Source organism: Rosa chinensis, chromosome 2 (genome assembly GCF_002994745.2).
Source record: "Rosa chinensis cultivar Old Blush chromosome 2, RchiOBHm-V2, whole genome shotgun sequence".
Classification (NCBI taxonomy): Eukaryota; Viridiplantae; Streptophyta; class Magnoliopsida; order Rosales; family Rosaceae; genus Rosa; species Rosa chinensis.
Window position 1 is genome coordinate 4,348,592 of NC_037089.1, and position 22,050 is coordinate 4,370,641.

The 22,050-nt window shown below is 37.3% G+C and overlaps 3 protein-coding genes and 1 long non-coding RNA gene across 5 annotated transcripts; 2 read left to right on the forward strand and 2 right to left on the reverse strand.

Annotated features, from left to right (window-relative positions):
* The first annotated feature begins 1,548 nt into the window (after positions 1–1,548).
* On the forward strand, positions 1,549–5,290 carry LOC112187233. Its single transcript, XM_024325933.2, has 6 exons — positions 1,549–1,775; positions 1,866–1,998; positions 2,260–2,363; positions 3,141–3,285; positions 3,372–3,512; positions 3,658–5,290. The coding sequence occupies exons 1-6, from the start codon at positions 1,735–1,737 to the stop codon at positions 4,954–4,956; spliced, it is 1,863 nt and encodes a 620-aa protein (XP_024181701.1). The 5' UTR covers positions 1,549–1,734; the 3' UTR covers positions 4,957–5,290.
* A 146-nt stretch (positions 5,291–5,436) lies between these two features.
* On the forward strand, positions 5,437–6,808 carry LOC112187235. The gene has a single exon (XM_024325939.2). It carries the CDS (start codon positions 5,695–5,697, stop codon positions 6,565–6,567), a length of 873 nt encoding a protein of 290 aa, XP_024181707.1. The 5' UTR covers positions 5,437–5,694; the 3' UTR covers positions 6,568–6,808.
* Positions 6,809–7,897: 1,089 nt separating this feature from the next.
* Positions 7,898–10,356, reverse strand: LOC112187650 (ras-related protein Rab5). 2 transcript variants are annotated; one of them, XM_024326532.2, is made up of 8 exons: positions 10,109–10,356; positions 9,707–9,784; positions 9,426–9,593; positions 8,945–8,993; positions 8,757–8,830; positions 8,508–8,601; positions 8,251–8,366; positions 7,898–8,146 (listed from the first exon to the last, which is right to left on the reverse strand). In XM_024326532.2, exons 2-7 carry the CDS (start codon positions 9,767–9,769, stop codon positions 8,269–8,271), a joined length of 546 nt encoding a protein of 181 aa, XP_024182300.1. In that variant the 5' UTR covers positions 9,770–9,784; positions 10,109–10,356; the 3' UTR covers positions 7,898–8,146; positions 8,251–8,268. The 2 variants fall into 2 exon arrangements, with proteins under 2 accessions (XP_024182300.1, XP_024182298.1); XM_024326530.2 differs by having other exon boundaries at positions 10,113–10,353.
* A 7,341-nt stretch (positions 10,357–17,697) lies between these two features.
* On the reverse strand, positions 17,698–18,621 carry LOC112188789. The gene is made up of 2 exons (XR_002931561.2): positions 18,388–18,621; positions 17,698–18,295 (listed from the first exon to the last, which is right to left on the reverse strand). It is a non-coding gene; the product is annotated as an uncharacterized LOC112188789 (long non-coding RNA).
* Positions 18,622–22,050: the final 3,429 nt, after the last annotated feature.

The following is a 22,050-nucleotide window of genomic DNA, read 5'->3' on the forward strand; positions in this document are numbered from 1 at the left end:
AGGAGAGAAAAAACCAAAACCAAAAACTTGGAATTAAATGAGTCAAGCTGATCAGGAGGAGGCATTGAATTGAGATTTCCATGGAAAGAAAGTATGATTGAAATTTGGTAAAGAACATTCAAGAATCCTCAACAAACTTAGCAAAACAATCCTGCCCTTAATTAGTGCCTTGCACCAGCTGGAAGGTTTGATAGGAACTCCAGCTATATCTCATTAGATTTAGATGCTGATTGATATGCACATGTTGGTAGACTGGATTGTGATGTGGGTCTTTAATCTTTATGATCTCAACAGACTGAAAAGGATTGACACATCCTTTTCAGAACTGAAGAATGAGTTTTTGATGCATGACTTCAATAAGACGCAATGAATGGAAAGCCATTGTACGTGTCCCTTTTGTTTGATCAAAGTAACATGGGTTTGCTTAGTTTATGTCCCAAAAGGACAATTAGAGGCTTTTATTAGGTTGAGGTCAATGCACTGCCTAATCCACAGTGGGCTAAGATGTGGAAGTGACACTACTGACTTTCTTGTCTCAGATTATACTAATGACCAAACCTGCATCAACCAAATCTGATATATATGTATATTATCTCTTTACCTGAAGAAAAAGAATAGTTAATTAATGCCTAGTATTTTATTGTTGCAAAGAAATATGGAATGAAGAAAAGACTTCAAGAGCTGATGCACTTGTTATGTTTTAATCTAATGGTGTTTTTCTTTCGCTTGAGAAGAAAGCATCAACGTATTGATTCTATAAGTAAAGTGACATTACATAATTTTAACTTAAGACCAAGTGATGACTAAAGATTAAGAAACATATATGAATAGATTGATAGACTAAAGATCAAGCTAGAAACATATATGAATAGATTGATAGTAAATTATTTATCATCTCCTTGATCATTTACCAATTCAGCACAATATTACACAAACAACTGGTATGAAATTCATTTAATTGATTGTAATTAATGCTTAATCTCATGGATACCATGACCAGATTAATTAACATTAATCAGATTAATATGAAATACGTCAGAAATTAATTAATTAACATAATTCAGAAATAGATGATCAACATCCCATGTGCCAGTCAGGAAACTACTTTTTCTAGTAATAATCATCTGCAAATACGGTTGGAATGGCCGTTACCAACGGCCTCTGTAAACCCTATCATCTTTGTCTCGCCAAATTCCACACAGTCAAATGAAAGCACTGAATTATAAACTCTAATCAAATACAAAAATAAGAAATAAATAAATATTACCAAAAAATTAATTCCCAAAAAAAGAAGAAGCAATGATTCCACCTGGGTCCAGCTCAGCATATTCCATCAACCTCCTTGACCCACCGAACGCCCACTCCCTCCACTACTCTATTATTTAAATCAACGGCCACGATCACGGAGTCCCCACCACCTTCCCAAAATACCCTCCGTAACGTTAAATTGACTGGGGTCAGCTAAGACAAGCAACCGAGGGCATTACGGTCAGGAAAATTTCTCTGTCCCCGTCCTAGTGGCTTCAAACTCGTTTTGAAAAGTGTCCTGAAGAGGCCGCAGGTGGAGAACGAACGAAAGAAAGAGAACAAGAGTCGCAGAGAGAAAGACTTTATATTAATTTTTGGCTCTCAGATTTTCTTCTTCTTCTTCTTCTCCTTCTTTTCTGTAGTTAATGCTTCTCTCTCTGGTTTGAGTCGCTGAGTCGAATCGTTCCGGTCACCGAGTCGGAGAAAATGCTCGACGGACTGCTCGGCCGTGGATTCGGCGCCAAGTGGTGAGCTCTCAGATCTCTCTGTTTATGATTTTCTACTCTTATCTCTCTGATTCTCTCTGTATGATTCATGCAATTTTCTGCATGTGTTAGTAAATCGCTGATAAAATTGACGAAAACTCGGATCGATGTGATTCGGAGGAAGAGGAACGCGACGCAGAAGTTTTTGAAGAAAGATATAGCTGATCTACTCAACCATGGCCTCGAAATTAATGCTTTCGGAAGGGTGAGATTGCTCTCTTCTTTTCCAGCTTTTATTTCATTGCCGTTATTTTATTTTTTTTCCCTTCTTCTGAATTTAGGATCAATTTTGAAATTCCCTGTGAGTCTGTTCGGTTGCCCCCCGAGGTTATAGGATTTATCGCATTCTCACCGTTATTATTAATTTTCTTTTTTCATCTGAAAATCTGTTTTTTTTTTGTTAAAATATGTGAATTAAATAAAAGTTTACACGGTTTTTTGTTTGATGGAAATTAAATTAATCCAGGCTGAGGGACTTACAGTGGAGGTGATACTTTCGGCGTGTTACGATTTCGTTGAGCGATGCTGTGATTTGGTGTTGAAGCATCTTTCAGTCATGCAGAAACAAAGGTAATGCGGCTGCTCTTGACTCTGACTTGTTCTGCTGCGATGAGAGATTGTTTGCATGATTTTCATTATCTATTAATAGGCAGCTGCTAGTTTGATTTCGGATTGAAATGCTTTTAGCCAATGTACATTCACTTATAGCCATAGAAATATTGGTCTGCAAAGGAGAAATGACAAGAGAATTAAGCGCCGTTACATTGGCATAAATAGTTTGATTTCATGGAGTGCTGATCTTAGTGCTACATTATGCTGCTGATGCAGTATAGCACTACTTCAGTTTACTATATTCTCTAAATGTCAGGTTTCACATGGTTGATTAATTCGTTATATGCGATGTAAATTTGTACGACATGGTGCTGGTGTTAGAAATCGAAAATAAGAATGCAAATTTGATGAGAAAGGAAATGAGGTGAATTTAGTTGCCATCATGGGGGATAATAGTTGGGAAAGATGCTGATATGAGTAAAGTAATAAATTAGCTCATCATATTATGTGTGACAGGTTGTAATATAATTGCAAAGACTCACTGGAGAAACTTTGATTCGGTTCTGGCATAGATATTCACGTCATGAATGTTTGAAACTTTAGCTGGTTCTGTCATTACTACAGTTTGTTTGTTGACCTTATAGAATCATGAATAGTGTATGTCAGATAGATGGTCTGAGTACCTGCTAAAGGAAATGAAAATTTATATTTGAAACCTTTCTTTCATTATTGAGTTGAAAGGAGGACAGATTACCTCATTATAATGTTTACTTTGCTCCATTATTGTCATTTCAGTGAATGCCCTGAGGACTGTAAGGAAGCTGTTGCATCACTGATGGTTGCTGCGGCAAGATTTTCTGATTTACCAGAGTTGCGTGACATTAGGCAACTATTTCAAGAGAGATACGCGAATTCTTTGGATTACTGTGCGGATCAAAAGGTAAGTATTATATACCTGCTCTTGATGGAATTTTATGAATCCCTAACTGCTTTGAAACTGACCACAACTGAATTTCTAATTGATAGTTTGTTGAGAACATAGCTTCCAAGCCTCCCACATTGGAAAAGAAGGTTCAATTGATGAAAGACATAGCATCAGAGTATTCAATAAAGTGGGACTCCAAGGCCTTTGAACAAATGATGTCTAAACCTCCTGCTTTTATACAGGTATGGCCTACTGTGTTGCTGTACTAACGCCTGTATCAGATATTCAGATAAAATACAAAGTCCTAGGATGTCGAAGATTGGTGAATTTCTTATTTGGGAAAAAAGTATTGCTCTTTCGAATTCTAAGGCAGTTGCAATTTTGCAGGACAAGCCAAAAACTTATGGGTCTTTCCCTGTTACTGACGATAAAGGCAAATTGTCTAATGGGAATGGTGCAGTACTAAAAGGAGATAGGCATGACCATCTGTCAACAGAAAGGAGACTTGATCCTAATGGTGGCCACAAATTACAGAACAACAAGGAGGTTATAGCCTTGAAGAAGGATGAGCTCGATGATCAGACTAGGCATAGACCTTTAGGAAAAGAATACAAGTCTCTCAAAGGCCGGGAAGGTAGTCTCAAGGAAAAAGAGGGCCATGGCATCTTGTTCCAGGAAAGGCAAGAAGTTGCTCACAGGTATGAAGCAAGAGAGGATGCTCCTTCAAAACCAGTTAGATTAGGCAGTTCTTCTCGGGGAAAAGGAGCAGAAAGGCATTATGAAGCAGAGAATAGTGTTCGTAAAAGAGACGACCCCGACACTATTCCTCATGTAAAGCCAAATGTTGCCGGACCACCTGTGAAAAGTGATGGTAAAGATTCTTTTGCTGGTAAAGAAGAAGGAACACCTAAATTGAAGCCCTTCTCCAACTATGGCCTTCCTCCTCCTTATGTGAAATCTAATGTCAGAGCAAAAGATAGAAAACATGAAGCTAATTTCGGTCATGATTGTTCTCAAGGTACTGGTATCTCTATGGATCCTGCAGCATATACGAGAGCCTTTGCTGATAATGTGTTGGAAAGGGTACAACTAGGTCGTGATCATGAGAGGCGTGCTACTGCAAAAGTTGATAGTTATGATCATGAGAAGGGGCACATTCATCAGGATGATATAGCTACCAACAATGTACCAAAACCAAGATCATCTAGAAGGAGACCCTCAAGATCGCGCTCCTCTACCAATGATGCTGGCAACGGTGAAGATATAGGAGCTGCAATGAGCAAACCAAGGAGCAGGAGTAGGAGAAGGGATGAGTCAAGACGTGGCCTGCAGCTGTTGTTTGATGATGACCACCACCACAGGAAAGATGATGAAGAGAGAAGAATTGATGAACTGCTGCTTCATTACAGCACAAAGCCATCTAACTTGGAGCCAGGGCAGTCAAGAAGAAAGTCAAAAAGTCGTCATGCAAGCAGAGATAAGCCTGCTGGGGAGGAGTCTGAACCAACTCATGTAAGATCAACTTCCCTTCCTCATGAACATTCAGGTCCATCAGAGACGCCCAAAGTATTTGCTCGTGCGGCTTCCTTCCAACCAGATGGGTCCAACCCAGCTCGGCATGTGCATCCCAAGTTGCCCGACTATGAGGATTTGGCTGCCAAGTTTGCAGCCTTAAGAGGAAGGTAAAGGTTTAAGCAATCAGAAGCTGAATTTTACAAGCACGATTGAAAACCATTGCTAGCTTCTTGCTTGTTCCTTGAAGAAATGTAGCAAGGCTATCCTCCCATTACAACCGAGTTAAGCACCACGGCACCACATGATTGGCCTTTTTACCTCACACTGAAACCCTAGCAACTCATAAGAGAATATCCCCTATTTCCTGCAATTCATGTACTAGGGCATATCTATAGGTTATATACTGAGTTTCATATCATCGTCGCTTTTCGTTGTAACAGTCCTAACAGTGTGCAGCTTTGATTGATAGAGATACCATGATTTGACAGGATGTTGAGATTGAGAATGCTTGTTGTATCAGAGTTTCAATGTCATTATATATTTTTTTCAGACCAAAACAAGCTCATATATTTTACCTCTGAACCAGGAAGAAGAAAAGGTTAAACTGTAGTTTTTATATGTATGGCCAATTGCAGATTTGCAGTATGGTGGAGATGAAATGGCTAAATTGCCCTTGAATGTCAGGAGCTCAGAAGGGAAGCCTTCACGTTCCCCAGGTCTTTTTGCCCTATCTAGATTCCCTTCCCATTCTCTTTCCTTATCAAAGGTCTAGTACTGTTTCCCGCCAAAACAAAGCTTCCCACCCTCCAATATAACCCAGTGCACTCTTTTCACTGCCTCACATTTCCACAGCCTCACATTTCCACAGCCCAGAGAGAGAGAAACACAGAGAGAGAGAGAGAGAGAGAGATGAAGGGCACATCCAAAGTGATAATGGGGGCAACGCTGGTAATGGTGGTGAGCCTTGCCATAGTCTTGGGCTTAATCTTGGTTCTCCTAGCTGAGCTATACTGTTCACTCTTGCTCCGCCGCAGGCGTCAGCACAAAACCGACAGAAACAACTCCATCGTCAACACCGACCTGTCCACCACCGCCGCCTCAGCCACCGAAGCAGCCACCACCACCACCGAAGCAGCTGCCGAGCCCTCATTACAACCCCAAGGCCCTCCTCTAGGCAGCTTTTTAGGCGTTCTTCGAGCTCCGAGAAGCTTCCTCTTCCCATCATGCAAAGAAGAGTACAATGCAGAACCAAAGAAGCAACAACACTGTCACCTCCACCACGTTCTCGACATCCCAAACCAAGAAATATCAAACGAATCACCATCTATTTCCTTAGCAAATTCACCACAGCCAGCGCAACGAGACCCAGTTCAAGCTGGTACTACTCCAAACACTGCCGCTGCTGCCGGAGAAGATCATTTGGTATACATTTCCAATCCGATATACGACAACGAAGCAAACAGAGCTAGCAGCAGCACTACTACAGGAGCAAACACTCCCTTTGAAACTCCGGACACATCGCCTTCAAGACTTGAAATGGGGGGCTCTACTTCTAGCTCCGGTGAAGATAACGATGAGCTTGCACAACCAACTCCATCCGGTTCTGGACCTTCAAGCCCAACCACACCTCCTCTAACTCCAATGAAGAAGCTACCCAAAGAGGCATGCTCTGTTTCTCTCAGAGACGCAAGGTCTCTAGGAACTTCAGGTAGTGATTCCAACACTAACAATGGTAACTCATCCTCATCCTCAGGTTCTCCTTGTACTTCTCCTTCATGGTGATTGAAGCTAGGGTTGTTTTGGGTAGTTCACCAGGTCTGTGATGTTGTACTGGGAAATGGTAAAATGAGCTGGAAAGAGAGAGAGAGAGAGAGCACCCAGATGAACTTTTTTCACCGCATGCGTGAAAAGCCATGGTGCCAGAAACAGAGCTGCTTCTAACTCTTTGTTTGACAGAATTGATTTCTTTGTTTTCACTTGCTTTTTTGTAATTGTTATTGGGAAGCAGAGTCTTATTATGGCAGCAGTACAGTACATAAATTATGACCCTTTGTTTTTGTTTTTGGGATTGTGAATTTGTGAGAAATGCACGTGAAGTCTGAGCTATGAAGGGAGTGGACTAGGGGGACTAGAGGGCAAAGCAACAAAAATTAAAGGAAAAAACAAATTGGGAAGAAAAATTTAAGGAAATTTAAGTCTCTCTCTGTTTTTGAGGAACCTCGAGTTGTGATCACTGTGCAAGTGAACCCTAAATTAAATTAAACCGAAACTGTTGTCACCTGTGGTGATGGCACTGCGATGTGTTTGTCCAGTTTGATAAGGACGAGACCTCTTGGGTTTCCATGAGATGAGATGAGAGCACTATTAGGCAAGAAGCTTCACTCTGCATTTACTAGTGTAATTGAATAGGGAATGTGGCCAAAATAGTGCATGGTCTCCCTCCGACAGTCCGACACATTTCATGTTCTTCGGAGTATTGAAACTCTAGAGTCGAAAGCTTAATTTTATCATATGAATTAAGAGATGCGTTTGGCATTTGCTTCATTAGGTCTATATTGCTGCTTTCCGTAGCTTTTGTTGAAAGCGTTTTTGTTAGAAGTGCCATAGGAAGTGCTTTTAACGACTTCGGTGAACTGCCGTTAATGATAGTGCTTTTAGGTAAGTAAAATTGACTTTTCAGAGGCTTAAAAGTTAAAAGTAATACCAGAGGGCCTTTTAATCATTGTGATGGGTCATGATCGTCCAGTTTGTGTAACAAAACTAGAACTTCACAGATATTGCTCATTTTGGACCTTTGTTTGTCCTCGCTCTGTTATTTGATTGAAGTATTGAACAATGAAGATGTTCGATGAATCCTTGAATTTCTTTCTTGGATCTATTTGTCTTTGGATGCCATTCATGAGGTCCCAAACTCTTCCTTAGAGCTTTCAGTGAAGCATGGGACCACTAATAGGTTTCCAACCACAGTCGTTGACCGATGGGAAATAGAACCAAAACAATGTGTAGGAGACTAGTATTAGTTGTCTAACATGGTAGCGGAATTGTAATCGCAGAAATAATGTAGGGCATAACAAGCATTTAGTAGTCGAGATTAACTTTGGTTTGCGACACATTTTTGTTTGCGATATTCTGTTCTCATTATTAGGCTGCAGAATCACTCTTGCACATCAATGAACATCACTGAGTACTGTAACAAAGGCAATGTTGTTGGTAATGAGATAATACTTTTATAATGTACAGAAACGAGATTCAAATACGTAACAAGTTTCCAGATGGGTCTTCATCATCATACTGATGCATCAATGCGCCACAATCAGCTTTCCATCTTGTTGAACCAGGGTCCTTGAAATAGATCACAAACCTGTAAATCAAAGGATATGGAGTCCGAAAGAAAAGGCTTGTTAACTTTACTCTTTTGAAGACTTTAACAAGTGACTAATTTGATGCATAGAAGAAATTGCATACCTTTAAATAGGGAGGGCATCATACAGAGCAACAATATCTCCTGCTGCTTGGTTGTGATCTGCTGTGCAATTTTATCCCAGTCTGACGAGAGGGGGTAGCCTTAGCCAATTTTTTTGCTACAAAAGAAACATGTTTTGGTTAATCTCTCAAGTTTTTCTTAAATTTTGTTGATTGCAGCTATAGAACTACATCAAATACAAAGAGATAAGACTGTCTCAATGCCACTATCTTGAAGATTAAAGGGTGAGGTAAGGTACCTATTTCATAAAAGAGCTCATTCACATTCTGTGCAGTTTTTGCAGATGTTTCAAGAAATACCAAGCCATTTTCTTTAGCATATTGTTCACCTTCCTGCAGCAAATCCAAGGTCAAATTGCTTGATTAACAGCATCAAGAAGAAAACTCATTTGCAAAACTCAATCCAGATGCAAATTTACAGTTGACTATACTTTATGAATAGAAGTAACAAAAAAAATGAACAGGGGAAGGTAATAGTGAATACATACCTCAGACCCTACTTTTCTCTTCTCTTCCAAGTCAGCCTTGTTTCCAGCTAAGAACATTATTAAAGTTGGATTTGCTAATATCAAACAAGAAGTAAAATACACTCAAGTGAGTTAGTAGTCCTGAAAAATATTGGTTACTGAATTTACATGAATCCAAAAAGTGATCACTTCAAACTTTTTAAATGTACCTTGTCTTTGCAATTCAAAAACCCACTTCTTTGCTCGTATAAATGACTCCTGCAGCCAAAAACAATATGCATTGAACTAATCACACTCGAAAGGTACACAACTCATATTACAGATCACTAATGAGTCTTTTATCATTTGATAGATAAAGTCTAAGCAGCTCATATTGCAGATCATTAATGACATAGTCTTCTATCACAGATAAAGTATAAGATTTACAATGACCATGTCACAAGTGGCACATTCTGCTTTCAAAGCTTAAATATCAAAGATGCCAAAGTCTTTGCTTCAGGAGTATCGAAAACAGAAAAACTTCACATCAAATTACATAGTCTGCAGAGTACTTATAATGGAACCACTTAAGGGACTGTATAATTTTGAAACTTGAAAGTCTAATGTTCCATGACAATTACAAACATGAAAATGCAAAAAACCTGCAACACATAAGGACATTTAACCTAAATTTGACAGTTGATCAATTACCATGCTTGTGATATCATAGACCACAACAGCTGCAGCAGCGCCGCGGTAATACATTGGAGCCAGGCTATGGTAACGTTCCTGACCTGCTGTGTCCCATATATCAAATTTTATGGTAGCTTCATTCAATGACAGAACCTGAGTAAAGAAAGCTGCTCCAATAGTTGATTCCTGCAGCTTACACATGTTAGAAGCAATGAACTACACTATAATGCTGATGCTGAAGAAAATGAAGGAATAATGAAACATTATACAATAACAAAGACTCTGATGTTAAAAGTAACCTGGTACTCCAAAAATTTTCCTGTGACAAATCTCAATACCAAACTTGTTTTCCCAGCTCCCATGTCCCCAAGAAGCACCTGAGAAATCCATAATAGAGTGAATCAACCAACATCTATTCCTCTTGCTGATGTTCAATGCTAAATTTCTATAGAATAAAATGTAACAATACAAAGGGAAGTGCTTTTCCACAAGAAACTAACTTTTGGGCATATACAATTCTGAATTCATAAATAGAATCAAAGTAGTAACTTGAGGAACATAATTTGATCATGGATCCTCACACAACTCAATTCATTTCCCTAAACAAACATATCATGTATACATAAACAAGAATAGATTGCTAATCAGTATTAGGCCAATACATGCATACAAATGAATGAAAGAAAAAAAGGAAGACATACCCACCAGCTTGGCTTGTATGTTCTTATTGCCTGTTCTTGCCATAATCGCTTACACGATCAGATTTCTCAAACACAGGATGTATGGATGGAGAGACTTCTATCAGTTTGAAATAAAGTGAAAACCAAGCAAAGGCACTGTAATGAGAATCAATGAGAGAGAAAAGTTGTACACGGGACTTGCTATTGTGGTATCCGTTTTGCTGTTTCCAGGCAATGTGAGCACTTGATTAGCCTTTGAGGCTTTGACCATAGGGGATTAGTTTCTGGAAGAAGCAAAAATGGAGTGGCTATAGCATTCCAAACTGACTGGTAGTTTGTTCTTTGACTGGCAGTTCATTTGCTACCAGCCTCTCATCTTGTCTCTTTCTTCCATTTCTCCCCCTTTTTATTCGTTCGTTCACTGATTTCCTTTCATTTCCCTCTTTTTTGTTACTTTCAATAGACACTAGACAGTGGATCAAGCCTTTGTCTGGATGGAATCATCAACATTATGGCAATTTCTTTATCCAGTTATTACTTATTACCATACACAATCACTTCAACTAATGGCGGATTCATAAACTTTACGTTTATCCAGTTATATTCATGCATCGAGTACGTTTCCATTCATCCTTGCACTGTGGGTTTTACTCCGTAGTAAATTCTATTTGAGGCCTTTGGCTACTTTGGACCAATTCATCAAACACCTTGTTGGCACCGACTTGAATCTGCCTATGCCTCATAGTCTCATACTTATCCATTTTCATTTCACATGACTGATTCTGTCCAAAAAAAGTACAAGCAATCTTTTATACTTCACCGACTTGTATAATATAATAGAGTATGCTATTTGTATGCTATATAGTTGTCACATCATTTAACAAATAGGAAACTTGTGGGGTTAGAGTGCGTTCTTGAAGGACGGGGTAGAAACTAGAAAGCATCGCATTCCTCCTAATTCTAGAATATTAGGTTGGACTTGGGATAATATTATACAATGCTAGAAGCGATGTTTTATGTTCAATGATTAAATCGTAATTCAGGTTGTTAAATTGTTTTTTGAGCAAGCCGACAGCGGAGCAAAATGAAATTAGTATTGCAAGTTGAAAAATGTTTTCTCTAAATTTGAAGATATCAGTATGGTATATCTGCTTAAAACACTATTCCTTTTGAAATTGTTGGACAATTCATCGATTATTGGATAGAGATGAGACTCAAATTATTCAACAAGATAGATAACACAACTAGCTACTGCATGGTTTAAACTTTAAAGCAAATCACCTGATTCATTGATGGTAGACATCCTGAGCAGCAGCTGATTGAACTCGTACAACTTCACAAGTGAAGGCCTTCTCCTCCTCTGATTTCAAGCTCCTTCAATGGGGCAGGACTTAATTCTTATTGTTACATTGAAGAATCCTCCCATAAAGGTACTTCTTAAGAATCAAGTCACCCTTACATATTCATAGATTTAACTTGTAATTTAAGTCATGAATTCCTAACCAAAGAGTCCTCATTAGGTATCTAGGTCTAGTACTCATATAGGGCTAGTTTCATTATACACCCAATTCCTAAAAAATCTAATGGAAAAAAAACTCACCTATTATTATTATTTTTTAATTTACACCCAATTATTGTCCACTAGGATAAAATATTAGATTTAAGTTTTAAAAAAATTACACAAATTACCATAATTTATATTTAACAAACATGAGTCAACTAGCAAGATGAACGTCATCTTTAAATACCTTAATTGTAAAGTTTTTTCATTGGTCCCATTATTATCGCAATTTTCATTAAATTCATCATGATTGCTAGAATTATGAAATTTTTTTACATAATTTTCTAAATTCAAAGGTTATATAGATTTAAGCGAATATGATATTTATTTTTCGGTAATTTAAACTTTCTAATTTAAAGGTAACTATCTGTTTTACTTGCAACCTAACCTAAAGATAGAGGTTTAAAGTTATTAACCCAACTAAGAGATTGTTTTTTTTTTTTTTTTTAATTACAACCTAAAGATTAGACACGTATGTTTAGCTAACTTAACTTCTAGGAATTTTCATATCAACCTATTTATTGGAATCATTTTTCATATCAACATCTTTCTTAGGTGTTTAATCATTGCGAGTTGACCATGTTTATTAGGTTGAAAGTCTCTATATTATACCTATATGCGTATACCTATATAATAAGGTACCAGATCATCATAACACTTTTTCTAGTTTTTTTTTGTCGAATATGTCATCCATTATGCAGCTCAGCAAGCCATACTAAAACGATCACCCCCCCTATGGGAGCGACAGAAAGAACCGTTCCGTAGAAACTACTACAAAGTCACCGCTAAATAGAGCAAACTAAACTAGTAATCTCCTAGCACACCCACCTTCTATGATTAAGCCCAAACAAAGAAAAGTAGAAGCCTGAGGAATAAAAATAACGCCTCCAATATAGGGGCTCAACGGGTATCTCTTTTCTTTGTGATCTTTCCCACTCAAAGCAAGAAACAAATAGATCCATTATCTTTTAGAACAAAACGATAAAGGATCAAAATAAAAATAAAAAATAAAAATAGGGTAATTGTCAGGGCCCAAATCGGCGCCCTAACAATCAAATTTCAGGCCCAACCCAACCACCTAGGACAAACCCTAAGTGCGAAAACAGCCCTGCCGCCGCCACCGCCACCCGCCAAAGGATACCGACTGCTCTTTCACCACTTTGGAAAACCTTCACCACTGTCCTCCAAATTCCGTCACTAAATATGATAGGATTACAATACCAGGCCCAGTCAATCCATCTAGAGCAAACACCAAGTGAGAAGACAGCCCTACCATCGCCACCGTGCACCACTCGCCAGAGACCGATGCCTGCGCTTCCACCACCAGCGCACGGCCCTTCATAGCAATCTGAGCATACACCGATGTCGGACCTTGTTGCCATCATCCCCATAGCACACAGACCTGGAACTGTTATCCAAACAGCAACCCCATCACCAGCGTTGGCCTTTGCAAACACCATCCGTTGAGACCCGATAGAATGACACCAGATTGCCTCCTTTTCAGTCATACCACCATTGCTGTAAACATAAATCATGAAAGCAGCAAAGAAAATAAGGCTGAAGCCTATAGAATATAGTCACCATTGAGCACACCAGCCGTTGCCGAGGAACAATCGAGAGGAAGGTGAAGAAACTCCCTTCTTGGGTGAAAGTATAGAGCCGCCACCAGCAAAACCTAATCGTCGCCAAGCTACCTCTCTTGCGAGAGTCAGAGAGAGAACCATAGTCTATAGTTGTTACTTGGAACTTCCCCCTTGAAAAATCTTCATAATCAATCTCTAAAGAAATGAGAGAATTTAACACTTTTTCTAGTTAATTTGATTTCAAGTATGAATCTAATATATAAGAGGTTTCTTTTTGTTTCTTTTTGTATGACACCTCTATATTAGAATCATTTTTTTTTCTTGTATCATACCTCTTTGTTAGTTTTCTACTATATTATACCTATGATCGTAGAAGACACGACCTTTTTTTAGCTTGATGATTTTTGGTATTCAATCCTCACTTACATATAATTATTTAGTAGGTAAATTAAAATGTAGTAGTTGAGAGTGAAAAGCTATCATGGGATTAATATGACAATATACCTAAAAAGAAGAAGAAAGAAATCCAAGAACAAGATACATACCTTACAATTAGAAATTTTTCGAGAATGTAAAGAGACATTGAATGTGAGCATAGGAGTGAAAACATAATAACAAAAGTTTTTTCCCATTTCTTGACCCCATCTCCAACCCTTTTCTTTTCTTTAATGGTGCGTTTGGATGGGAAAATTATAAAATCCGTAGGAATTTATAAATGATAGAATCTTTAACTCCATCAATCTAAAATTCCATTAATTGCAATTTCTATTGTTTGGTTGCATCTATTTAGAATTTGAAATGTGTAACAAATTAAGAAATATTAAAGCAAATAAAAATATAAAATAGAAAAAAATTCTTGTTTTGGAAATAAAAATTGAATACTGCAAAAGAATTCGTAAATGACACCTATTTTGGTGGAAATTGAAGTGAGGAATTTAAATAACAAATTCCTTCGCTTTTTTCCACAAAGAAATTTAAAATTTCCAATCTGATAATGCCAAACGAGGGAATTGGCTTTTAGGAATTATAAAATCCTCACTTTCACTTGAAGATAGAAATGGATTCACTTGTTGTGGTCAAGTTGGTTCTCTCTCCTATTGATCATCTCCATCCTCTTTATAGTATTGTGGCAAGTTGTCAAGAGTTTTTGAGTAGGGATTGGAATGTGTCCCTTACCCATGTTTACAGAGAGTGTAATTCAGTGGCTAATTTGTTAGCAAATATTGGGCATGGCTATGAGCCAGGCTGCAGATTCTTTAGCTCCCCTCCTGCTGATGTCGTGCCTCTTTTGGAAGCTAATCCGTTGGGCTTGTCTAAGCCAAGATTAATTGTGATTTAGGTTTTGTCCTTAGCTTTCGGGCATCCTTGTAATAAAAAAAGAATCCTCACTTTCAATTAAATTCCATCATTTTTTCCTTCATCCAAACACACTCTAAGAACATTTCTTTAGTTGTCCCTCAGAGACACAAGCAAGAAGTACCATACCTGCTTGCCCCCCGCCCTGTCTTTCAATCAAGAAAAACATTTTCTCCAAGTGTTTGAATCAAAATCTCTTTCCATATTTTGAAACAATAATGGATCCCATCAAGGAAAAGAAAATTGAAATTCTATTCGAAAAGAAAATACCTAGATATAAGGAAAATAAGAACTGAAATTTGTGTTGGAAATGAACTACTATTGTAATGAGCATATATAGAAATATATACTCAAGTCAATAATCACAATATAAAGTAAGGAAGAAATTAAGGATGTAATTGATTATGATAAAGTCAAAACGAATTGATTTTTTAGCTTAATATTTCAAATTCAAATGGATGATAAGATTAAGGAAGATACTTAGGGCACGTTTACTTACTTGGAATGGAATAGAATGAAATGGAATGATTACGGAGTAAAAACACCCCTGTGTTTACTAACACATAAAGGAATTGGAATGATTCTGGGTAAAAAAATTCATGTGTTTACTAACACATGAAGGAATCGGAATGGGTGTAGGTCCCACCTATTTATCAGGAATCGATTCCTAAATATTCAGGAATTTGATTACGAAAGGGGGAGATGGGTTTAGGAATCAATCCTCCAGAATCAATACCGATTCCTTTCTTCTCCCATTCCATTTGTCTCCGATTCATGATTGTTTTCCATTCCAAGTAAGTAAACGTGCCATTAATTTAACTCTCCATAATTAATTATAAGGGCCATTCTAATTAATGCAGCTCGTGGTTTGGGAGGTGCAGGGACGACGTTGATCGGAGTAACACTGGTCGTCTACGACGTGGTTAGGTGGCGTAAATCTGGTTTCCGGTATTGTGCTGCTATTGGGTGAGGGACGGGGGCTGAGCCATGTCAGGCCAGTCTTTGTTGGGCTTGGAGTTGGGCTTTTTGGGGCTATTTTTGGGCTACTAGGGTTTTACATAGTTTTTGCTGTTTAATTCCAATAATTCCCTATTTGTTTAGGGAGCTATGCTTCTAGTTTTTTTTAGTAAGCGTCATCGAGTCTGGTTTACTCGGTCTATTTACTATGTAATAGTTAATAGCTTATAGGCTCTCTTTATGAGCGTGGAACCGTCAAATGGTTTGACCTAATCTATGTATCACTGTGCTACTACCACAAACTCTTTTTTTACCCAGAGATGGTAGAGGGAGGATATGTAATGGTCATTTCTAGCCTGAGATTTATTAATATATCGACATGATATTCTTCAATTTTTATTTTTATTTTTTAGCTTAATATTTCAAATTCAAATGGATGATAAGATTAAGGAAAATACTTAATTTAACTCTCCATAATTAATTAGAAGGGCCATATTAGATATATTAAAAAAATGAGAAAAACTATTAATTATAGACATAAACTCTATATGGAAGGTTTGCTTATGTAGAATGGGTGTAAATTGAAAGAAAAATATATTTTTCTCAATAAAAGTTTATATTTTTGGGTTTATATCTAATTGGGTGCGGCTATTGCCACCCTACCATTTTCTTTGTTCACCTTACTTGCTCATTACACCATACATTTTAATTTTAATTATTACATTTACTTATTTAACCATTTCTCTTTCCAAGAATATCCTTACATGACATATCCTGCAACGGCCCAAGCTGCATCTCACCAGCTTAAGCACATCACAGTGCCGCGAATCTCTAAAACACAAACCGAATGTACAATTTACATCTTAGAGAACCGCCAGGCATTTTTTTTGTTTGAAAAACTCTTTGTATAAACACAGTGAAAGCTACAAATATTTTTGAGATGAAAATCTTTGAATTACTAAAATTTATTTCATTCGTCCAGAACTTGAAATGAAGGCTCACATGAGATATACGAATCTCAAGAAATGAGAATTCAACTTAATTTGACACAACGCTATCGACAAGTCCTGGAATATGAAGTTCGAGAAAAAGAATGTAGAATAAAATCTGAACTATGGTTTATCGAACTTATTCTGCACACCCAACTCCGTCCGCTCTTGTCTCATCACCAGTGCACAGTACCTGCATCCATACTGTTGTAGGGGTGAGCTTTCGTCCTCGCCACTCAATAGGAACTCTATCTGGACTAGATTTCAAAATCGATAAATAAATTATTGAGGCCTCAATATGAAAACATGCTTAAACCAAGTATTTAAAGGAACGACAAAGTTTAATGTTTTTCAACTTGAAAATTGATGCATGATGCTTAAATAAATGCAGCGCTAAGTCCAAGTATTACCTGATGGTCGGTCCCATAAACCCACTACACGACCTTACCTCAAATTAATTTATAACCAGGTAAGCATAGCGAGAGCGTCCACTACATAGCTACACACACGTACTGAGTCCGTCATTACGATCGGAATATCTGGACGACCGGCGTAGCTAACCCTCCGGAGGTTTAGGGAATCGAACTTAAGGAAGTCAGTGCCCCTTTCACCCTCAAGCCATCACATTTCTCACAATTTGGTTAGTATGCATTGCATTTTAACAAAACCAAACCATACCACTTAACATGCATCACCTTATAAAAATAACATAATACAATAAAACTACTAATCGAGGAGAGTCTCAAATCCCCTACCTGGATTCCGATGCTTTTGCTCACGTACTCCGAGAGTCGCGAACCTTCCGTTCCTCAGGTAACTGGAGTTATAGATTTCGACATTTAACCGTTAATAACCCATTGAACAATTATATAAAATCTCAACGATTAACAAATCGTACCACCAACCTTTCCTGATTTGACCAAGATTGACCCTTTTGACCAATCGAGACTGATTCGATAATTAACCCAATTTACCGAACATTTACTTAAAATTACCATATCGACCAATTACGATTACGTCGAAGTAAATCAAGCAACGACTTAATTTCAAACATATTAGGCATACCGAAATTGATTAAGGCCACCAAATATGTTATTTCCATTTCTCTACTTATTACCCTTTCGCATAATATTCAAGCAAACGAATGTTATGTTCACTTCCCGATTTCGTTAACAAACAATTTCCAATTACTTGACAATTCGTCACATAACTTTACCCATCTCTTAGCACAGTTTCAGTTCACTTCTAAGCATTCAACATCACACCAACTCATAATTTACGTACTTTTACTTCTTAACTAACAATAGCCACAAATCAAACATAACAATACAATACAATATCAATCTCAAACAAGGTGTGCCCAAACTACTAAGGGCACCCAAAACGTATTTCCTTCTCCTTAACATCGATACACAACCATTTCAACATCCTGATCACGTTCGAAACCATCCCAACAATCAACCAAGATATACAAACTTCGAGTTTACCCTCAGGAAGTATTATATGCTGGTTGGACCTTAAGCTCCTATCTCCAAACTTGCAGCCCCTTCTGAGAACTCGACTATACACGCATCTTATTTTGATCCTCAATGTTTTCCGGAACCTCGACGAAGCTCGACACTGATAAAGTACAACCCGACCCTAAATTTCAAGATAAGAGTCCTTGCGCTTCTGTAGATGCAGTCGAACCAGAAGCCAAGCCCAAAGCGAACCGAGAAGAGTCGGAAATGTCGCGGGCGACGGTGACAGCGTCGAACACTAGCTAACCCAGAACCCAAATCAACCAAACTCCATCAATTTCAAAAACCAATTATTCTAACATGTAGAGAATGGTGTGAGGAGGGATTTCCATACCAAATGCGGCCCAGGCGGTGGTCGGAAATTGCAGAAACTCGCCGGAGACAGCTCCGTTCCCCGCCATTGCACGTACAATCCGACGAGACGAGGGTTTTCCCGGTGGTCCGCAGCGGAGAACTGGCCGGGGAAGCGTTTTCCGGTCAGGCCCAGTCGCGGGTCGTGTCCCGGGTCGGAGAACTCTGGTTCTCTTTCTCTCTCTCTCTCTTGATCATTCTGGTCCTTCCAACTGATCAAGGGCCTATATAAATGTGTCCAATTAACAAGGGACGGCCACGATCAAGCGGTGGCTGGATGGATGGCCACAATCGCAGCGCAGAATTTTCTTTTCCCTAAGTCATTTTTTAAAATCCCATAACTTCGGAAAATGATTATAAATAGCTCGGGTATCCAGAAAATTCCCTGAAAATTTCCACTAACTTGTCGTGTTGTGTACTTCATTATCCAACTCCTAAATTGAGTATTTCACCTTAAGAAAATTTTTGAAAATATTCTCGAGCACATTGACGATTATCGATATCGTTAAGTTGTTTATCAAACGATCTCAATTTAGCTCGTTAAACTTTTCCAGGGCTCACATATCCAATTATAAAATAAATATTTTTAACAAAAATCTCTCATTTAATTTATACTCATAAAAAAATTAAAATTTATTAAAGTTTCCTAATAAAATCAAAATCTGATTTACTCCCATTTAAAAAAAATTCTTTCCATTTCAATTTTTTTTTTTTTTAATCAGGAACTTCAATGTTCTCTATTTCAATCTATGAAAAAAGATTAGTAAATTTACAACTATGATCAATGAAGAAGAGATTGATTTTTTTTTCTTCGTGTTCACAAAGAATATTGCAAAGATTTTGATGAAGTTAAATGTAATGGTTTTGTGAATTGAATAACAAATTAACGAGGCAACAAAAAGACAAAAAAAATAGTAATAAATTCAAATTTGGGTTGAGAAGATAAAGATTAATGTTATTCAATGAGAAATTAAGTAGTCTTTATATTTCATTAAGACAAAATAGCCAAATTATCCCATAACTTTTCTCATGACTGCCGATTTACCCCCTGACATTTTAATTTTGATTATTTACACTCTCACTTTTCTAAATTTTGCCAATTTACACCCTATAGTTAAATTTTAGACTTTCCATCCAATTTCTCTGTTAATTTGGTTAGTATGTAAGGGACATTTTCGTCTCTGCAATTGTCACCAAAACAAAAAAATAATACAAAATTACTTTGTTAAAAAATAAAATAAAAAAATACTGCTATTTGTCTCCCACAGCTATTTTTTTTACCCTCAGCCTCTCATCTTCTTCTCTATCTATTTCGCAATTATCTTCTTCTCAGCATAACCTATTCCTCTATGTTCCTTTTATCAAGATCAATATAACACAATCCCAACTTGAATCAATCAAGATGACCTTCACATGCTTGATGTAATTTTAATTTCATATTCCATACGTATAAATATTTTATTTTGTTCGATGGCTTCTCAATCTTATACACAATACAAACCCCTCCAACTAGAAACATGGAAGATCAAATTCTAATATGAATGTTTGAAATATTAATGACCAGTCCGGCCTTCAAAGAAAAAGAAAACCAGAAATCTAAATAATCAAATACTGTTTCTCCTTAAGTGATATGATCATCCAATCATTTGATGTGACTAACAAATATTAATTAAGCGATCAGTTGCAAGCTAACGACCAATCTTGAAATAAAGGGAGTGAAGAAGAAGAAGAGATGAACAAGGAATAAGCGACAAAGGGCAAGTTTTTTTTTTTCCCTTTTTTAACGAAGAACAATTTTGTATTTGTTTATTTATTTCTTTGACAATGTGTTGGTTTGTTTAATTTTTTTTTGGGTGATAGTTGAAAAGAAAAAAAAAAGCCCTCACGTGCTAACCAAATTAACGAAAAATTAGATGGAAAGTCTAAAAAATAATGATAGGGTGTAAATCAGCAACAATTAGAAAAGTGAGGGTGTAGATAATCAAAATTGAAATGGCAGGGGATAAATCGGCAGCATGGGAAAAGTCAGGGGGTAATTTGGCTATTTTGCCTTTAATTAATTACTTATATATTCATTTATTTTCTTACATATTTGGATTTTAGAAAATTAGTAAAATATTTCAATAATTCAAATGTTTGAAGGGTGAACTAAGAAAATGATAGGGTGGCAATAGCCGCACTCTATCTAATTTTATATCCTATTAATTAGAATAACATTTCAATCTGTTTACTTAAGCATATATAATAACATTTCAATCTGTTTACTTAAGCATATATGATGATGAGTTCAATTCAAGTTTTAACAACTTAAGCAAGAATTGAAGCTTTTTCTGGAATCTCTTGGAAGCTCGTTTTCACAGTGAGGGCTTGTTATGGCTTAGATGAATATAAATGATATTGGCAGTCTAATCACATATTGGATATGTGCTTATATTGCATTATGAGTTGAGCAGAAGACAACAAAAAACTCTTAGCCACATTAGGAGGAGAAACCTTTTGACTCACAACACATGAATGAATATATGGACCATCTGATGTATAAACCTGACCTCATTCCACATGGAACCCCATCTGCCTGCCCACGCCTCAAGTTTCTGTTGTCATTGTTTTGATCCATTTGAGGCAATTTATCGATTACTTTGGGAGCATCTTTTTCAAAATAGTTAATATTTAAAAATTAATTTTATGAGGGCCGATTCCCTATTGCTGTATTGCGATCTGATAAGGTTGTGCAAAGTGAAACTCTTTGATTGATAGCAAAGATGGTTACCGACTTACACACTAAACATAGGAATTAGGGACAAAATGACAAATTAAAGAGAGGATAGCAATCAAAGAGCACAACTTGATTGGCTTATACTTGTTCTGGCCTCACAAACTTTGAGTAAACCTTTTTTCCTCGAATTAGATATATTCTCCTATATATACTTCCATTCACATTAAGCTAGCCTTGCCAATAAGTACTTGCACCATAGTAGAGTTTCTACTTTCTTCTCTTAATTCATTCCAGATAGAAATGGCGTCACACGGGCATGGTAGCAATAACATGAGTGTATCAACCAATTCTCCGAAAAGCAGCAACGCTGCAGAAGCACCGTCGCCTAAAGGAGGAGGCCAATGCTTATGCTCACCAACAACACATCAAGGCTCATTCCGGTGCCGGTTTCATCGTTCCGGCTCCTCATCGGCTTGGACAAAGCGCCCAAAGTCCATGCCTGCAGCCAATAACTCGCCGGCTACTCTCTCTCCCACTTCTGTTCTTGACCACTCTACTTAAATTAATTAAGATCAGCAGGTTTAAGTACTTTCATCGCAAGAAAGTTGGTGTTGATTACTTGCTATTCCTTTTGATTAGCACCCTTCTGTATACTAATAAATTGTATAAGTCAAATAGATATATATATATATATATATATATATATATATATAGGGAATTTCTCTGTTTGTTCGGTTAATAGGCCGTGTCATGTGTGTTGGATATATTTACAGGCTATAGCTCATGAATCATGCATGTATGCAGCTTCATGTATGCAGCTTCATGCATAATGTAAAACAGTTTTATATCACTATTAGTATTAGCTCTTCTCTTCTTTCTGAACAATTAATGCAGCATCAACTTATTAAAGATGTACATTCGATCATTTCT